Source organism: Myotis myotis, unplaced genomic scaffold (assembly GCF_014108235.1).
Source record: "Myotis myotis isolate mMyoMyo1 unplaced genomic scaffold, mMyoMyo1.p scaffold_m19_p_6, whole genome shotgun sequence".
Lineage (NCBI taxonomy): Eukaryota > Metazoa > Chordata > Mammalia > Chiroptera > Vespertilionidae > Myotis > Myotis myotis.
Window position 1 is genome coordinate 71,956,631 of NW_023416368.1, and position 17,206 is coordinate 71,973,836.

The 17,206-nt window shown below is 41.5% G+C and overlaps 1 protein-coding gene and 1 long non-coding RNA gene across 2 annotated transcripts; one reads left to right on the forward strand and one right to left on the reverse strand.

The window, feature by feature from the left end:
• Window positions 1–3,071: 3,071 nt before the first annotated feature.
• HMGB2 (high mobility group box 2) lies at window positions 3,072–5,590 on the reverse strand. The gene is made up of 5 exons (XM_036314952.1): window positions 5,453–5,590; window positions 4,707–4,875; window positions 4,289–4,434; window positions 4,033–4,207; window positions 3,072–3,484 (listed from the first exon to the last, which is right to left on the reverse strand). Exons 2-5 carry the CDS (start codon window positions 4,854–4,856, stop codon window positions 3,329–3,331), a joined length of 627 nt encoding a protein of 208 aa, XP_036170845.1. The 5' UTR covers window positions 4,857–4,875; window positions 5,453–5,590; the 3' UTR covers window positions 3,072–3,328.
• A 125-nt stretch (window positions 5,591–5,715) lies between these two features.
• LOC118659009 lies at window positions 5,716–15,152 on the forward strand. Its single transcript, XR_004968427.1, has 4 exons — window positions 5,716–6,245; window positions 6,901–7,445; window positions 13,558–13,676; window positions 14,930–15,152. It is a non-coding gene; the product is annotated as an uncharacterized LOC118659009 (long non-coding RNA).
• The last annotated feature ends 2,054 nt before the right edge of the window (window positions 15,153–17,206 follow it).

Consider the following 17,206-nt stretch of genomic DNA (forward strand, 5'->3'; position numbering starts at 1 on the left):
TTAACTGTCCTCATAGAGCTTACTTTCTTGCTCCTCACTTCACCTCATCCATAGTTTCCAATAGGAATCTCATGAGAAGTAGTCCACAGATGGTTGATTTCCAGAGATGTGTTTTATTTTAAAGGGACTGAATGTTATACAGTGGCAACACAGCTCCTTTAGCTTTCTTCTTGCTATTCCCCAAGAAATAAAACCATTGCTGCTTTGTAAAAACACTTTCAGTGGCATATATAGTAATAGAAAGCCAGGTTTAAGATAATGTTCTATTTGTACTATCCTAAGACAAAGCAAAGCACTTAACACAAAAGGCACACTGTCATCTGAGCAAGTTTGCAAGTGACTGCTTTGAAATGTAAAAGTTCTTAGGATCTTCTAACCTAGCACCCTGATTTTATAGATTAAAAGACCAGAAGCAGCAGCTATATAGAAATGAATTTGAGCCCTACCTCAGTCCTTGCACCAAAATTAATTCCTGAAGGATCAAATATTGAATCAAGTAATTTTTTAAAAGAAAACAGAGTTTTTATAATATTTGAGTGGGGAAGGCCTCCCAAGGCCACTAAATAAATTTGCCTACATAAAAATAAATCTTTGCATGATAAAAGCATCATAAACAAACAACAAAGACAAAAATATTTACAATGCATGTCACAAAGGGTTATTTTCCTTAATTCCCACGAATTATCAATAAAAGACCAATGAGACAGAAAACCACAGGAAACACAAATGGCTCTTAAACAATTATAAGCTAAATTCCTAATAGGAACCATTTTTAATGTGTCAGAGTAGCAAAGATTAAGTTTGAGAACTATTACATTACTGAGATGAGGAAATGGGTAAGCTAACATTCATTGCTGTGGACTATACACTGAGTGGCCAGATTATTATGACCACCTGACGTTTGTAGGCAAGTTAGCTATAATTTCGTGCTGAAGTTACTAGGGCCATACCATTATAAATAGGGAAGCAGGTTGTTTACCACGACAGAAGTGATTTTTTTTTTCTGAAGATATGGGTAAACAACGCAATTTAACAGCCTTTAAATGTGGGAGATTAGTATGACCACCTGATGTTTGTAGGCAAATTAGCCATACACTGCATCCTATGGGATATGGAAGCCGAAAGCCTGTTCGAACACCTTTGCTGTCTGCAGTTACCAAGATAAGTGTCGCCAATTTGCACAGGAACACAAGGATTGGACAGTCGAGCATTGGAAAAAAGTCATGTGGTCCAATGAATCACGTTTCCAGTTGCATCATGCAGATGGCAGAGTGAGAATTTGCCCTTTCACATTTTGTACCATTAAGATATTACCTATTCAATAAAAGGGAAAAAGAGGTCTTCATAAACATACCTCCCAAGTACACACTAGTCTGGGATAGAACCTCATTCTTTTTACTATTTCAGTACTTTCCAATATAACTCCTGGAAGTCACCTAATCTTGGAACCTTACTGATCTAATCTTTAGGATTTGAAATTTTGATCCATCCTTACAAAATACCAAACATGACTCATTTGAAACCCTGAGCTTATTTTGGAGCAGCTCTTGATCAAGTCATTCTTAGCTTGGAAACATATTTTATATAAGACAGAATGAAAGCAGGCACAAAAGCTCAAAAGGTAACAAAAAAAGGTAACGAGGAACCTGGTAAGTCTGACTGATTGACCTAATTATAGATTTAGAAATCATTAAGGAAACAAGACTTTTACTGTAGTTCAATTTTAAAAACTCCTAAACATTTCTATGTATTAGTTTAAAAAAAAAACAAAAAAAACCGTTATAACATTCTCATTTAATCCTTAAAACACTGTGAAGTAGGTATTAATCCCAAATTACAAATGGGGAGAAGCAAGGTCAGAGGTAAAGTTCATGCAGCTATTTGATAGAACTGGGATCCAGACCTAGGGATGTCTCTAAAATATACAGTATTAGCAATTTTTTAGTGTTGTCACCTAACAAAATATTTAAAATAGAAAATTAGATTTCATTCTATGATCACCAAAATTCCACATTTAAATCTGTAACCATTAGGATTAGTATCGGGCAATTATAAAGAGATTTGATTTTACTTGAGTCCATTTGCTCTGGTCATTATACTGTCTCACTTCTAATTAAAACTTTACTATTTTATGAAATCCCTACCAAATATTTATTCCACATATGGCATGACAACCAAGGCTCCCATGGTTGGATATGAATTTTGGCTTCTATTTTAAAACCTGATAGGAAACTAAGATTGTCAGGTTTAACTATAAAACTATTAATATTTAACCAACAGACGGTCAACTCTAATAGCCTGGTAACTATTCAAAATACCTAAATTCAAATATAAACTGCTTCCTCAAATGAGCATTTCTCAAAAATCTTTTTCTTGTATAAATCCTAGTGAGATTTAGTCAAATTTGTTAGATCACAATATTCATTATCAATTGCTTTCTTGGGTTACCCAGAATTCTACAGCTTAAGACCACACTAATTTCTAAAAGATTTAACTCAAAATTCATCCAGGTATTCTATCTTGAATAGTTCAAGATCAGAAAATGTAAAACTTTTACTAATGCTTCTAAATTTGTTTATAGGTATAGATTCACTGTACTGGTTCCTCTGCTTCATATTATTCAAGATAAACTGTTAAAAAAATAACCCAGAGTTGTGGACAAATTAGCTAATAAAAGAATAGAAATGTCAAAAACCCCACAAAAAAACATTTTATAAACTGCATACAATTTTAAAGTTCTTTAAATTCCAGATCTGATTTTTAAAGAACACTTTGTAGATATGATTCGGGTATATCTGACTTTCTTTTAACCAAACACTATACTAACTCAGGTGTGTGTAAGAACGATGAGGCAGAAATACAAAAAAGTTGACAGGGTTCCAGACCCTAAGTATTTTTAAAGTGAAAGCTAATTTAGCATATTAAGACAAAGACAACAGAAATAATATACATAATTTTATTACAAAATTTTTTTTTTAAAAAACAAAATGCAACAGTCTAGAAAACCCAAAATTTACTATTGATACTAATTCCTACGAGTTTGCTGTGCTACCATACACAAGAAATTAAAGAAACCATTAAATATTTAGAAACATTTAACATCAGAAGCCTTAAAATCTAACTGTATGTAGTAGCCCCTCAAAAAGCTACAACCTGCTTTTTTTTTATAAAAGTATTTTCTCTACAAAGAATCTTATCAGCTATACAAAAATCTGTACAGTTTTTATACTGAAGCTAATATTGAGCTGCACTTGAATTCACATTCTTAGCAAAACAATTGCCTGAGAGCACACACACATACTCCGCACACATCATTACAGGACAGCCTTTATTCTTCATCTTCATCCTCCTCTTCATCGTCATCATCTTCTTCTTCCTCCTCCTCCTCATCTTCTGGTTCGTTTTTCTTCTTTGAGCCAGTTGGCCTGCCAGGGCCCTTCTTTCCCACTTCACTTTTGCCCTTGGCACGGTATGCAGCAATATCCTGAAATATTGTCAAGAGAAGAAAATCAACATCCGGTGTCATTTCTCAACTGAAAACCACTACATGTAAACAATCTAAGATTATTGACCAATAACCCTGGCAACTGTCTAAAAAATTATTTTTTGACAGCATTTGTTCCCTCTAGGCTTTAGGAAGCTTATGATGTCAAACCATGGGGTGGCATTAGATCAATGTCAATACTTTCACTAACATCCATTTACCTCACTTAGTCTACCCCCCCCCCCCCACGCTTCAACTTCACATTTTTTATCTACCTACATAAAACCCATTTCGCCCTCCACTTTTTCAAACTAAGAGGCCTATATAACCACAAAAGAGTCTCTATGCAGGAACCTACCAGTGCTACAACACTGATTTCAGTCAAAAGAAAGATTTCTCAAGTAGTTTGTTCTAAGTTGTGCAAAGCACAGCTGACAGCTATTAATACATGATTATCTACACTTCCCAACTTTCTACCACTTATATCTACTTCTAACATACTTTAGAAAATATCTACCTAATTTCAACCCTGGCTTTAAAAAGTGTACCTTTTCATATTTCTCCTTTAGCTTAGCTGCTTTTTGTTCATATGGTTGCTTATCTTTGGCTGATTGTTCAGACCACATTTCACCCAATTTTTTTGCAGTATCCCCAATGGACAAACCAGGGTGTTCACTTTTGATCTTTGGGCGATGTTCAGAGCAAAACAGGAAGAAGGCAGATCTGAAAGGAAGTAACGAGTTAATAAACTGAAAAATCAAGGGGCAATTTGAGCGATTCAAGAAACAAAAACAAAAAACTTACGGAGGCCTTTTAGGAGCATTGGGATCTTTTTTCTTCCCTTTCTTGTCACCTTTGGGGGGAACATAATTTTTCATCTCCCGGTCATAGCGAGCTTTGTCACTCTTCGCCATGTCTTCGAACTTTGACTTTTCCTTGGCAGACATGGTCTGTGAGCAGGACGACAGCAGTTAGAAACACAGCAAAACTGTAAGCTATATACACCCCAAAAGGCCATCTTAACGGCCACATTTTCCGAAGTAACAGCATTTTGCTTTAGTGGTCTTAAGCAAAAACCTAAAGTAACCGGCCTAAAACTCTCAACAGAATCTTCGAGTCCTCAGGGTAGCGAGCTGAAAGTCCCAAGTCAATTGCCTGCCTAGTGTCCTGGCCCGCGAACACACCTGAGAACTCTTAGCTCGCGTCTGCATTCCCGACTCACCTTCCACTTCTCGGAACATTTCTTGGAGAATTCGGAGAAATTGACGGAAGAGTCGGGGTGTTTCTTCTTGTGCTCCTCCCGGCAGGTCTGGACGAAGAAGGCGTACGAGGACATCTTGCCCCGCGGCTTGTTGGGGTCTCCTTTGCCCATGATGACAGACGGCGTCCTCCTAGCCGGGCGAAAGCAGGGGGTGGGCGCCGGCGGGGCTCGGCTTCCCGCCCAAACCCGCGCCCGCCCGCCCGCCCGCGTCCCGCCTCGCGAGAGCGGCCGCCCGAGCCCGACGGCCCCGCCGGCCCACCCGCCCCGGGGCCGCGGCGACACCGCTTCCGCGTACACGGTCCTCCGCGGCCCAACCCAAGCCGCCCCAACCGAGTCTCCGCGCGACCGACTACGTCCCTCCCGGAGGCCGGAGACGCCGCAGCCGCCGCCGCCCGCTCCGGGCCCAGGCGCAGGAAGGGAACGCAGCCGGCGCCCTCGAAACCCCTTTCCTGACAGAAATGCCCTCCGACTTGCACATCGCGAGCCCCACTCCAAGTTGTCTCGCGGCCGACATTTAAAAAAACTCCCGGAACCGAGCGCGGACGAGCTTCCCGCCCGCCCACCACAGCCCCCGGCCCTCGGCGGCCCGCACCCGAGACTCCGCGCGTCGCGGAGAACCCTCCAAAGCCACAGCGTCGGGGCCGGCTAGGAGGCTGAGGGGAGGGAACGGCAGCCCGCACACCCAGGGGCGCAGAGGGGATTCTTGCCTGGTGGTAGGTTTTCCTCAGAGTCCCGCCGAGCGGCCGGGTCCGACCGAGACGCTCCCTCGCTGGGCTCCGGCGTGAACTGGTTTATCGCTAAGCCAATCCTCAGCCTCTTGTTTTGCAGACTTCTCCGCGCCACCGCAACTTGACGAGCTGCACCGCAGGCCACACCCCGCCTCTGTGATTGGGCCTGGTGATTATTCAAACTCGTCGAAGCCCCGCCCCTTCCCAGCGGAGGTTTCCTATTGGTCGCCATCTCGCCGGGCCCGTCCCCTCGCCCCCAGCCTAGCAGGTTCGGTGGGTCGCCCAGGTCGTTAACTCCCAGACCCGTTAGAACCGGTCAGGAGAGGAATGCACTGCTCGATCCTGATTGGCGGCGGGAAGCGGGTTTGAAAAATGGCGGGCCTGACGCTGACTGGCTGGGGCAGTAAACTGGGGGGAGCGGTTGGCCCGAAAGGGAAAGCCCCGCCAGATTTAAAAATACCGAGTCGCGAGCTTGGGGGTTGTTGCCGAGGGCTGGCGGCGGCGACTCGCTTTGCGGCCGCTGAGGGAACTAGCAGCCTGCCCTGCCCCGGCTCCGACCGCTTTCCCGGGCCAGAGCGCCTCTGCCCCGGCCGAAGGGTAACTGGGGACAGACGGGGGCGCTCGCCCTGCGGACTAGTGGCCCAGCGCCGCCCGTGGTGGCTGAGGTCGGAGTGCAACTCCGGGAAGACGAGCGCTGGCGGGGCACCTGGGCCAGGGCGCGGGAGGACAGCTGCGCCCGCCTCCCGAGGGGTGTTGCAAACCCACCTACAAAGTAAGGCGCTTTCGGCCGGCGGACTTTCCCTCGGAAGCCGCTCCCTCCCTTCCCCCTTTGTCTCGGGTGTCAAATGCCCAGAGGTAAACAAGGGCGCCTGAGGATTCCGGGGCGGGGGGGGGGGGGGGGGGGGCGGGCGGGGGGAGGCGGGCGGCGCTCCCCAGGCCCCACCCCGCTGTCCCGGTCGCGATGCCCGGCGGCGGGCGCGGCGCGGCGTCCTGGTGACCTCCGCGCCTGTGGCCGGCCCAGCTGTCACCTTGTTTGTTATTCCCTGTCTCGTCCCTCAAATGTGATCGTTTTTTAAAAAGTTATTAATATCAAAGACCCATTTGAGAGTCCCACAAAAGCAACGTGGATGATGCCCCACCCCCAGTTGCACATACTGAGCAAACCGCGTCCAGCTGCGCGTTACCGACCTGCACGCCCCGCTGACCTCGTGTCCCGGCCCGAGCGGCGCCCCCAGACCCCCTGACCTTGGCGCCCTCGAGGGCCCAGGCGGCCTTTCCCAGGGCAGGAGGAGTGTGACAGTGTGCCATTTCTGTGTTGTGTTTCTTTTTGAAGGCGCTTCTTTTTTTTTTTTTTCCCGTATTGGCCCATATGTTGCCCGGACAGTTGGTTTGGGCAGATTTTAAATAGTCTTGTTTTTCTCTGCAAGCTTGCTGGCTGGTGTTTGTTGGGCCTGCGTTGCTCCAGCTTCGTGTGTGATCAGTAACCCTACTCAATAGAACCTCGGAACCAGCAACGGTTAGCCCAGGTTTCCTAAAGAAAAAGCATGTTCTTTAACATGTGTTTTCCCGGGAAACACCTATTAGTGGCACAGGATGCATGCATTTACTGTTTCTGAATTAAAAAATAAATTTGAAAAATGTAATGCACTAGTGATCTGTTTATTGCTACTTAATGTAGTATGATTTAGTGACTACATTTTAGTCCGTTTGAATTGGTGCGTGCTTTTATAGCACATTTGGAACTGGCCCTCTTGGAGAATAAGTTCATGGCAGATGTAATGAATTAAGATGAGGTCATACTGAAGCTGGGTGGGTCCCTCATCTAATATCACTGGTGTCCTTATAAATAGGGAAGAATTGAGCACAGATACAGCCATAGAGGTAAGGTTATGTGAAAAGACACAGCGAGAAGGTGGCCATCGACAAGCTAAAGAGAAAGGCCTGGGTTAGATCCTTCCCGTACAGCCTGCAGGTGAGGCCAACCCAGCCCTTTTACATTCATTCTTGACTCCATCACAGCAGAGAACAGGAAAACATTTCTATATTTAATCTACTTTTACCGTTGATGCCAAGACTTCACTCTCACGGTGTACTTCCTGACCGAGAAATAACATTGAGATGCACAGTGAAGTGAAAAGGGAAGTAAGTTCTAAGTGGGATATAGACAGTTGTTGGTTATAGAGCAACCCTTTTTAAAAATAAAAATTATATACAGAATCTGGTAGCACCAAACAAACAAAAATCTAATCCCAAATGTAGTTCTGAAAAGATGGATTAAATACACAAGAAGCCTAGTTCACTATTATGAATTACCTGGCATACTGTTATGACAAGCAGAGAACTGAAATTCCTATGAAGAGGTAATACTAAAGGTGTTTCTCATTGTGTTTTGAATCTTGTTATGGTTCAAAATGGGAAAATAAGATGGTATTTCTAAAACTCAACTTTAGACCCATTTCTTTTCAGGAACACGTCAATTTCATATATTCTAAAATAACTTTCGAAGTTTATTTTTATTAAAATGATGCATCTTTCTAAAGATGATAAAGAGGAAAGTGATTGCTCTTCATTTTTTAAAAAAAGTATAAATCAAAACCTAGCAAGGGCTTGTGATTTTGAATAGTATACTTAATATTCCTAGGCTTTTGATTGAGAAATTATAAAATGACATTTTGGGGAATCTAGGGCCATTCAACTTTTAAATTTATGATTCTATAATTCTGTGAATATGTAATCATAATGTGGGGAAATATATACTTTAACTTTTGTAATAATTAGGTGGTCAAGAGATTATAATTTTAAAAGATAACATGGGTTCTAGGAAATTCTTTGGTTATGAACACCAATTAGTTGTGAACCCTGCTACTTCACAACAGTATTTGATTACATAAAAGTTTATAACTATCCACATGTAATAAACTATATAACCAAACTTTACATATACAATATTATCTGTTATCTTAGTCTTCTAGTAAAATGATCTTACCAGAGTTTTCCCCTTCCTAAATGATACCAATATAGCACTTTATTTGCCAAACTTTGCCAGAGTTCAGCATCTCACAAATTATAACATAAATATTTAGCAACAAAATAATTATGAATTAGGCTTGAAGCTGTTTCCAAAGTAAGTCCCCTATCCTGTAAGTATAAATAGCTATTCTGTAAACTGAAATTCATCCATAGCAGTGTCAATCTGGCAGGATTATGTAGAAATAAATGATCTGGGTTTTGCTAGCTATTGAAATTCCTATCATTTATTCAGTCAGTTACATTAAGAATTTGAACTTTTCATAATTTGATAATAAAACCAGATAGCAAAATCCTGAGTGAAAGAGAATATCCTATATAATAAAGAGCTAATATACAAATGGTCGTCACGCCCTTGTGCCCAGGCCAGGGGACCTGAGGCTGCGCACCCCCGCCCAGCAGGGCTTGACAGGGGACCTGAGGCTGTGACCCCCCCTATCCGGTGGGTCTTGATGGGGGACCTGAGGCTGTGCCCCTCGCCCTACGGAGCTTGATGGGGGTGGGGCCGGCCAGGTGTGGGTATTGCAAGATTTCAAGGCACGCGTAGGTCGGCGGGGACTTGACTCTGGGTCTCGCGGCATGCCCCAGACTCTGACAGGAGGGAGATTTTCATATGCATTTTACTAATTTTCTTTCATCTCTGATACTTCTATTATAGAGAAAGGGCAAATAATTAATTCCCTTTTAATATGCATGAATTGTGCACCGGGCCACTAGTTATATATATATATATTTGGTAACCCCCCACCACCACCACAGAGCAGTAGATAAATTCTCAATAATTATTTATTAACTCATATAGTTAGCCAAAATGTAGTATACTCTACGTAAGATTAGTTGCACATAAATATTGTTCTCTCCAGTTGCATAGTTAATATAAAAAACTGAAACCATTACTCTGCACATATAATAGCTTCTCAAAGATGAATCTTAATATTTTCAAGTTGTTTCAAAGACAGTGAGGGGAGTAGGATAAGCACACTGAAGAATTATCAAACAGGCACATCCACTTAGGGGGAGATCCCTGGTCTTGAGGGCTAACTGCATATTCACTTTAGAATTTCAACTTAGTGATATAGTTAAATAATGTATTTTTGAATAAATGAAATGAAAATTCTAGGTTAAAAAAAATAAAAAACCTCTCATCCCACTGGTAGCATTTTCAATGAAAAAAAAAGGTAAGCAATGTAATTTTGTTTTTCTTCAAAAAACGTTAACTGCCTGGCCAGCGTGGTTCAGTGGTTGAGCATCAACCTATGAATCAGGAGGTCACGGTTTGATTCCCAGTCAGGGCACATGCCTGGGTTGTGGGCTCAATCCCCAGTGTGGGACGTGCAGGAGGCAGCCGATCAATGATTCTCTCATCACTGATATATCTATCTCTCTCTCCCTTCATCTCTGAAATCAATAAAAATATATTTAAAAAACACACAACAAGTTAACTATTTTTTTTTTAATCATTATGAACTAAATGTCAACCAAAGAAGTTATTTGGGGCAGGCGGGGAGGGAGGGGGCAGAGGGGGGTGGTCAGATTGCAAAATCCATGTTTTTAAATACATTGGAGTTATTTTTTTTCTTTTTTTTTAATTAAATCTTTATTGTTCAGATTATTACATTTGTTCCTCTTTTTCCCCCCCATAACTCCCCTCCTCCCAGTTCCCGCCCCACCCTCCGCCCTCACTCCCCACCCACTGTCCTCATCCATAGGTGCATGATTTTTGTCCAGTCTCTTCCCGCATCTCCCACACCCCTTTCCCCCCCAAGAATAGTCAGTCCATTCCCTTTCTATGTCCCTGATTCTATTATGATCACCAGATTATTTATTCACTTGATTCTTAGATTCACTTGTTGATAGATGCATGTTTGTTGTTCATAATTTGTATCTTTACCATTTTCTTCTTCTTCCTCTTCTTAAAGGATACCTTTCAGCATTTCATATAATCCTGGTTTGGTGGTGGTGAACTCCTTTAGCTTTTCCTTATCTGTGAAGCTCTTTATCTGACCTTCAGTTCTGAATGATAGCTTTGCTGGATAAAGTAATCTTGGTTGTAGGTTCTTGGTATTCATCACTTTGAATATTTCTTGCCATTCCCTTCTGGCCTGCAAAGTTTCTGTTGAGAAATCAGCTGACAGTCATATGGGTATTCCCTTGTAGGTAGCTGAGTTTCTTTCTCTGCTGCTTTTAAGATTCTCTCTTTGTCTTTTGCTCTTGGCATTTTAATTATGATGTGTCTTGGTGTGGTCCTCTTTGGATTCCTTTTGTTTGGGGTTCTCTGCGCTTCCTGGACCTGTAAGTCTATTTCTTTCACCAGGTGGGGGAAGTTTTCTGTCATTATTTCTTCAAATAGGTTTTCAATATCTTGCTGTCTCTCATCTTCTGGCACCCCTATAATTCTGATGTTGGTACGCTTGAAGGTGTCCCAGAGGCTCCTTACACTATCTTCGTATTTTTGGGTTCTTTTTTCATTTTGCTTTTCCGGTTGGGTGTTTTTTGCTTCTTCGCATTTCACATCTTTGCCTTGATTCTTGCGCTCCTCTGGTCTGCTGTTGGGAGTCTGTATAGTATTCGTTATTTCAGTCCGTGTATGCTTAATTTCTGTTGGTTCTTTATCATAACATCGAGGGTCTCATTAGATTTCTTGAGGATCTCACTACATTTATCGGCGGCTTCTAGACAGTTCTTAAGAGACCTTAAAAGTGTGGTTCTGAACTCAATATCCTCCATTGACAGTTTTGTCCTGTTTCTTTGTCTCCGCATTTTTTATGCTTTCTTGGTGCACCCCCTAGTTAGTGGTCTTTGTGCGCAGTCTTGTTGTAGTTAAGCCTTGATTGTTGTCGGCAATACCGGGGGTGATTTGACCTCCAGGCCAACTGGCTATGAGAGTCCGCTGTGTCTGCAGTGGGAGAGCTTCTGTGCTGGATCTCTAGGGCGGTGCTAATCTAGCGTTTGCCTGAGGCTATCCGGCAAATGGCTCTGCGCAGGGCTTGGGCGGGGCGGGTCCCCGGGGATCTACAGGGCGGGCCGGAGCAAGCAGTTATGGCTGCTCTCAGTTCCATCCCTAGGGGCTCTGCCTTACAGAGTCCCAGCAACCGCTGCAAACCTCAGAGAGAAAGCTGCCTTCGAGTTCCGACTGAAGTCAGACAGTCCCACTTCTCCCGTTTGAGTCTGGGTCCCTAGAGACTGCCCGGATCTGGAGCTCAGAGTCTGAAACTCCCTCCCGATTGAAAACAACAACCGCGCCCTCCGCCTCCAGCCCGCTCCGCGCGCACTCCGCACCTTAGTATTTCACTTCAGCACTGCGCCTCCTCTGAGTCTGGGTATGATATTCTCTTTCCTCCTAGTTGTAGAATTTCCACTCAGCCAGCCTTCCTGTGGTTCTGGATGATGTCCGTTCGTCTTTTCGTTGTTTTTTGAAGTGGTTGTTCGAGGCAGCAATCTCTGGCGTTAACCTATGCTGCCATCTTGGTTTTTTTCCATTGGAGTTATATTGAAGCAATCCGAAAATAATCCAAACTAAAATTCCAGACAGGGAAGAGCACTTCATGGGTATGTTGATGATCTGGGGGAACAATTTGTACATTTTAGGTACAAGAATCAATCTGACTAGGCCCAAGTATAAGGATGTTTAAAGGGAAAGAGAATCTACTAAGTTTTTAGCAATTATGTGGGGTTAACACAATCAGTTGGAAACTAGAGGACACATAAATGTATGTAATGATCTATTTTCCACACAGATAGGCTGAATTCTCAGGTGGTATGAGAGGCTAGAGAATTGTGTCAGAAGCCTCTAAAAGACAAAGTGAAATCTAGGGTTTCATTGAACTTTGTAGACAAAAGTCTGGCTGGACTGAGAGGGTCTGCCATAAACACATCATTGGTCTCTTCCTGAAAACATTTGCTGTATTTTGAAGCTGTGTAGATAGAAATGTGGAGAGTCAAGCTTCAAACCCCCAAAGACCAGAACGAATTTTCTCAGGGGTAAAGTGACAGAGATTGCCAAGACCTCAATCAAAGCCAACGTGACAGCCCTAGCTGGTTTGGCTCAATGGATAGAGTGTTGGCTTGTGGACTGAAGGGTCCCAGGTTCGATCTGGTCAAGGACACATGCCCAGGTTGTGGGCTTGATCCCCAACAGGGGATATGCAGGAGGCAGCCAATCGATGATTCTCTCTCATCATTGATGTTTCTATCTCCTTTCCTCTCTGAAATAAATAAAAGTGTTAAAAAAAAAAAAAAAAAAAAAAAAGCCAGTGTGACATGCAGTCAACAGTATGGTGAAGGCCTGGGGTTGGGCAGGGGCTGGGTGGAGTGGGGAAGCAGGGAGGCTGGGTGAAAGGGGAGGGAGGGTAGAATGGGGGACATCTGTAATACTATCAATAATTTTAAAAAATGGAAAGTAAAAACAAAAAACCCATGTGACAATGTCTGAGGAACAGGAATGAGCCAGAGGTGAACTGGATCTTACTAAAACTTTATAACCCAGCCTGGATACATACAGCTCAATCTCTCACTGTTTTGAGATAATCATCCCCTTATCCTTCTACCTTCTAGAGGGGTTGATTCTGCCTAACAAGGGAAAGATCAAATCTGCTCTAGTAGAAAAGATTATCTGGAGTGTGTCATAATAAAAAAAATTGAAAACTAAAGACAAAATCTTAGGAACCAGAGGGAAAAGACATAGTAAACTTTAAAAGCAACATTAAGTCTGAATTCTAACTGTTCAACAAAACTAGGAAATCAAGAAGACCATAGAATGACATCTTTGTTTTTATTTTTATTTTTTTTATATATTTTATTGATTTTTTACAGAGAGGAAGGGAGGGGGATAGAGAGTTAGAAACATCGATGAGAGAGAAGCATCGATCAGCTGCCTCTTGCACACCCCCCACTGGGGACGTGCCCACAACCAAGGTACATGCCCTTAACCGGAATCGAACCTGGGACCCTTCAGTTCGCAGGCCTATGCTCTATCCACTGAGCCAAACCAGTTTGGCTAGAATGACATCTTTAAATTACTGAAGAAAAGAAATGCTAACCTCAAGGTCTATATCCAGGGGAAAAGCTCTCAAGAATTAAGGCAAATTACAGATGTTTTCAGAAAAACAAAAGCTGAGAGAAGTTATTGCTTAATGAAAATGGTCCTAAATCCTAAGAAAGAGGAAAAGAACACAGGGTAAGTATGTACAATTTAAGAGTATTTTGTTTAAAACAGCAATAATAATAATGTCCTGTAGGTTTTTATAATGTGAAAATGGAATATATAACAATAGTACAAAAGATAAGAGGGATAAGTGGAGTTAAATTGTTATAAGGGTCTTTAATTGTTCAGAAAGTGATAGAAGTAATAATTTGTATTAAGTTGTAATATGCCTAGCATACTATACTTTGGGGTGGGCAAATATTTATATTTAGATATGTGCATGTGCAAAAATTTATCCTATTCATAGGATACAAGTCTTAAATTAGTCTATGCTAAAAAAAACAAATGACTAATGGCTACTAAGCATATGAAAATTCATGCAACATCACTAATCATTAGGGAAATGCTCATTTAAAAACCATAATAAGCAATGAGATACCACTTCGTACCCACTAGGATGGCTATAATCAAAAAGAAAAAAGCAAAAAAATAAAAATAAAAAAATAAAAAAGAAAAAAGCAAATATTATTGAAGATGTGGTAAAATTGGAACACATACATCTCTAGTGGTAAGGTAAAATGATAGTTACTGTAGAAAACAGTTTGGTAGTTTCTCAAAATTTAAATATACATTTACCCACTAGGAGATTCCACTCCTAGGCATCTACCCAAGAGAAATGAAAACCTAAGTTCACACACACACTCTTGAAAATGTGTATGCTGGTTGTTTTTTTAAGGCTATGACATTTTTTCACTTACAGAGCACCGCATTCAAAATAGTCAAGAACAATTTAGCCCTTAACACTAGATTGCCCAAGGAAGTCATTTTGACTGTTTTTTAATTTCAATTAGAAAAACAATTATATATATAAGGACACAATGTCTTAGAATTTTGTGACTTTTTTTACAACATATGAATGCGTTTATTAATAATTGTAGTTACCTCCCCCTCCTTCATTTCCGGTATATATATATGTGTTATACCTATATTGCCCAAAAGCAGTCATTTTGACTGCTTGGGGGGGGGGGGGGGAATTATGACTCTTATTATTGAATTGAGTAAATTTCTTATATGACCAGGTCGGCTCTGTATTGAAATAACAGTTTTCATTTTTTTTCGATTACCATCACATGATAACATACAAGTACATGATAAATTGTCAATACTTGATAAGTTGCAGTTGCTCAATAAGCTAAACTAGTACTTGTTATTCGAATCTTTATGCAGTGATGCTTGTTCTAATAAGTTGTTTATTGTATTTCTTTTGCGCCCTAAATTCATGAAAGAAATGTCGAATAGAAGTGAGTTATTGGAAAAGCTAAGGAACATAAGTGAAGAGTGCTCCGATATTATTCTTTCACAATGCAGTCCTTTTGACTGCTTTTGGGCAATATAGGTATGTACTAAATTTCAGTATTTCTAGTGTTAACAATGAAAGCCAAAAAATACAGTATGACTCCGAAAATAAAGGAATCATTTGAGCGGAAGTGAGTACAACTTACCTATTTTTAAAAAGTTGAGTCATCTTTTTGTTATGCTTCATGCTATAAGCTTCTGCATTGTACTCATAGATCCACCAGTTCCTGTCTTCAATAATTGCTTTGTAACGATATTGTTGAGATCAGGATCAAACTCAAGCCTATGACCTGAGAACTCTAACTGCACATATTTAAAGTCTTGGTATCACCATTTCTCTCTTTGGCGCCATTCTCCAGAAGCTCTTCGTATAGAACGAGTAACTCCCTTGAGGAGTGTGACCGGCAGCCAAACTGCATGTTTCCTCAGATAACCACATATGTACTCTGTTCAGAATGCAGCAAGTACTAGTAGATCTTCTCTGATTTTCCTGAACTGGCCTGTGTTTGCCACTTCTCTCCTCATCCTGTGAAACCGTTGCTGACAGCCAGCAGCTAAGTCAATTTCAGGGAAGAAGAAGCATTTTGATACAGAAAACAATTCCAGGCACATTTGAGAGTTATTCTTAGCAAGATCATGAAGAATAGTTGGTAAGGCGGAAGGAATAATGGCAAGTGATGGGGCTGTGACAGAGTGGAAATTACTAGTTAACTGCTGGTTATGATAGAGCATAACCAACCCTTGTGAATGAGGATAAAGAGACTTGACTGCCTGTAAATAGTTATCATGACTCTCTCTTGGCCATATCATCTATCCTGTTAACAAATATGGTTACCTTATCAAACACTGAGACTTCCTACTTCTGCAACGCATCTTCTACGAGGGCTGCTAGGTAAAGGTGTATATGTGCTTTGTAAGTATCAGCAACTGCAAGCAAATGTGCTCCCTGTCTATTGCTAAGACTAACGACTTTCACATTGGTACTCAGTCTCTGAGAAGGAAACTGCAAGGATTACTTCTTGCAAATATTTTTCTAATATCCTCAGAAATTCTGTGTTATTGAAGATAACTGGGATGTTATGCTGAACTGGAATTCTTAGGTTGGATGAAGAGTTCCAAGCAGTGGATTACAGCTGACCATACAAGTGAGGCTTCAGCTCCCACCCGGCCCACCTCTTCAGCTCCCACCTGGCCCACCTCAAGTAATTAACTGGATCAAAAAGTTTGGTGACGGTCAAAGAAAAAATTTCCAGCTCTGTGTATGAGTTAACCAGAAATAAACTAAATAAAGTTTCCCGCTGACTTGGAAAGCAGATGTATTTTAAGTATAATATAATAGTAGATAAGTCAATAAATATTTCCAACTCTTGATTTTAAACCCTTGGTTACTGAGAAATCTTTCAAACACTACGATATTGGCTATTTCATACCTAAATTGGCTTTTTCAAATTACTTTTAGCATGTCATCATATTTGCATTTTTCCAAGAAACCTGTAAGGCAGAAGAGGCAGATGTAACCATCTGATCAAGGAAAAGGTACAGCGAGATAAAATGACCAGCACCATCCTATGTGACTAGTTCATATCAGCACTGGCACTAGAACTCAGGTCTTCTGATTTGGACCAGATATTTTTCATTTTTTTCTACCAAGCCAGTGGTTCTTAATGTGTGGTTCTCAGAAGAGCAGCTTCAATATCACCAGTGTTCTTGTTCAAAGTGCATCTCCAGCCTGGCTGGTGTGGGCCAGTGGTTGCGCATCAACTTCTGAACCAGGAGGTCACGGTTTGATTCCCAGTCAGGGCATGAGCCCAGGGATTTTGCAGGCTAAATCCCCAGTAGGGAGTATGCAGGAGGCAGCCAATCAATGATTTTCTCTCATCATTGATGTTTCTATCCCTTTCTCCCTCTCCCTTCCTATCTGAAATCAATAAAAATGCACTAAGAAAAAGAAAAGAAAGGAACATTCGTTAAAAAAAAAGTGCACAAACATTCTTGGGCCCTAGATCAGACCTACTATATCATGCAACACTGGAGGTGAGGCATAGCAATTATGGCTTAACACGCTTCCTAGGTGATTCTGATGTATGATGAAGTTTCAGAATCACTGTATTCAATGATGATATCAAGGACTTGAGTTAACTGATTCCACAAAATAATTTAATTTTTCCCAGACCATGTAAATGAAATATCATCTACCAGTAATATTA

What these genes read in the sequence shown, in the direction of transcription:
- HMGB2 (XM_036314952.1), bottom strand. Translation starts at nt 4,856, where the DNA reads ATGGGCAAAGGAGACCCCAACAAGCCGCGGGGCAAGATGTCCTCGTAC. An exon ending in AATGCTCCTAAAAGGCCTCC is followed by an intron (nt 4,208 to 4,288) that starts GTAAGTTTTTTG and finishes ACTTCCTTTCAG; the next exon opens with ATCTGCCTTCTTCCTGTTTT. An exon ending in TAAAGGAGAAATATGAAAAG is followed by an intron (nt 3,485 to 4,032) that starts GTACACTTTTTA and finishes ACAATATTTCAG; the next exon opens with GATATTGCTGCATACCGTGC.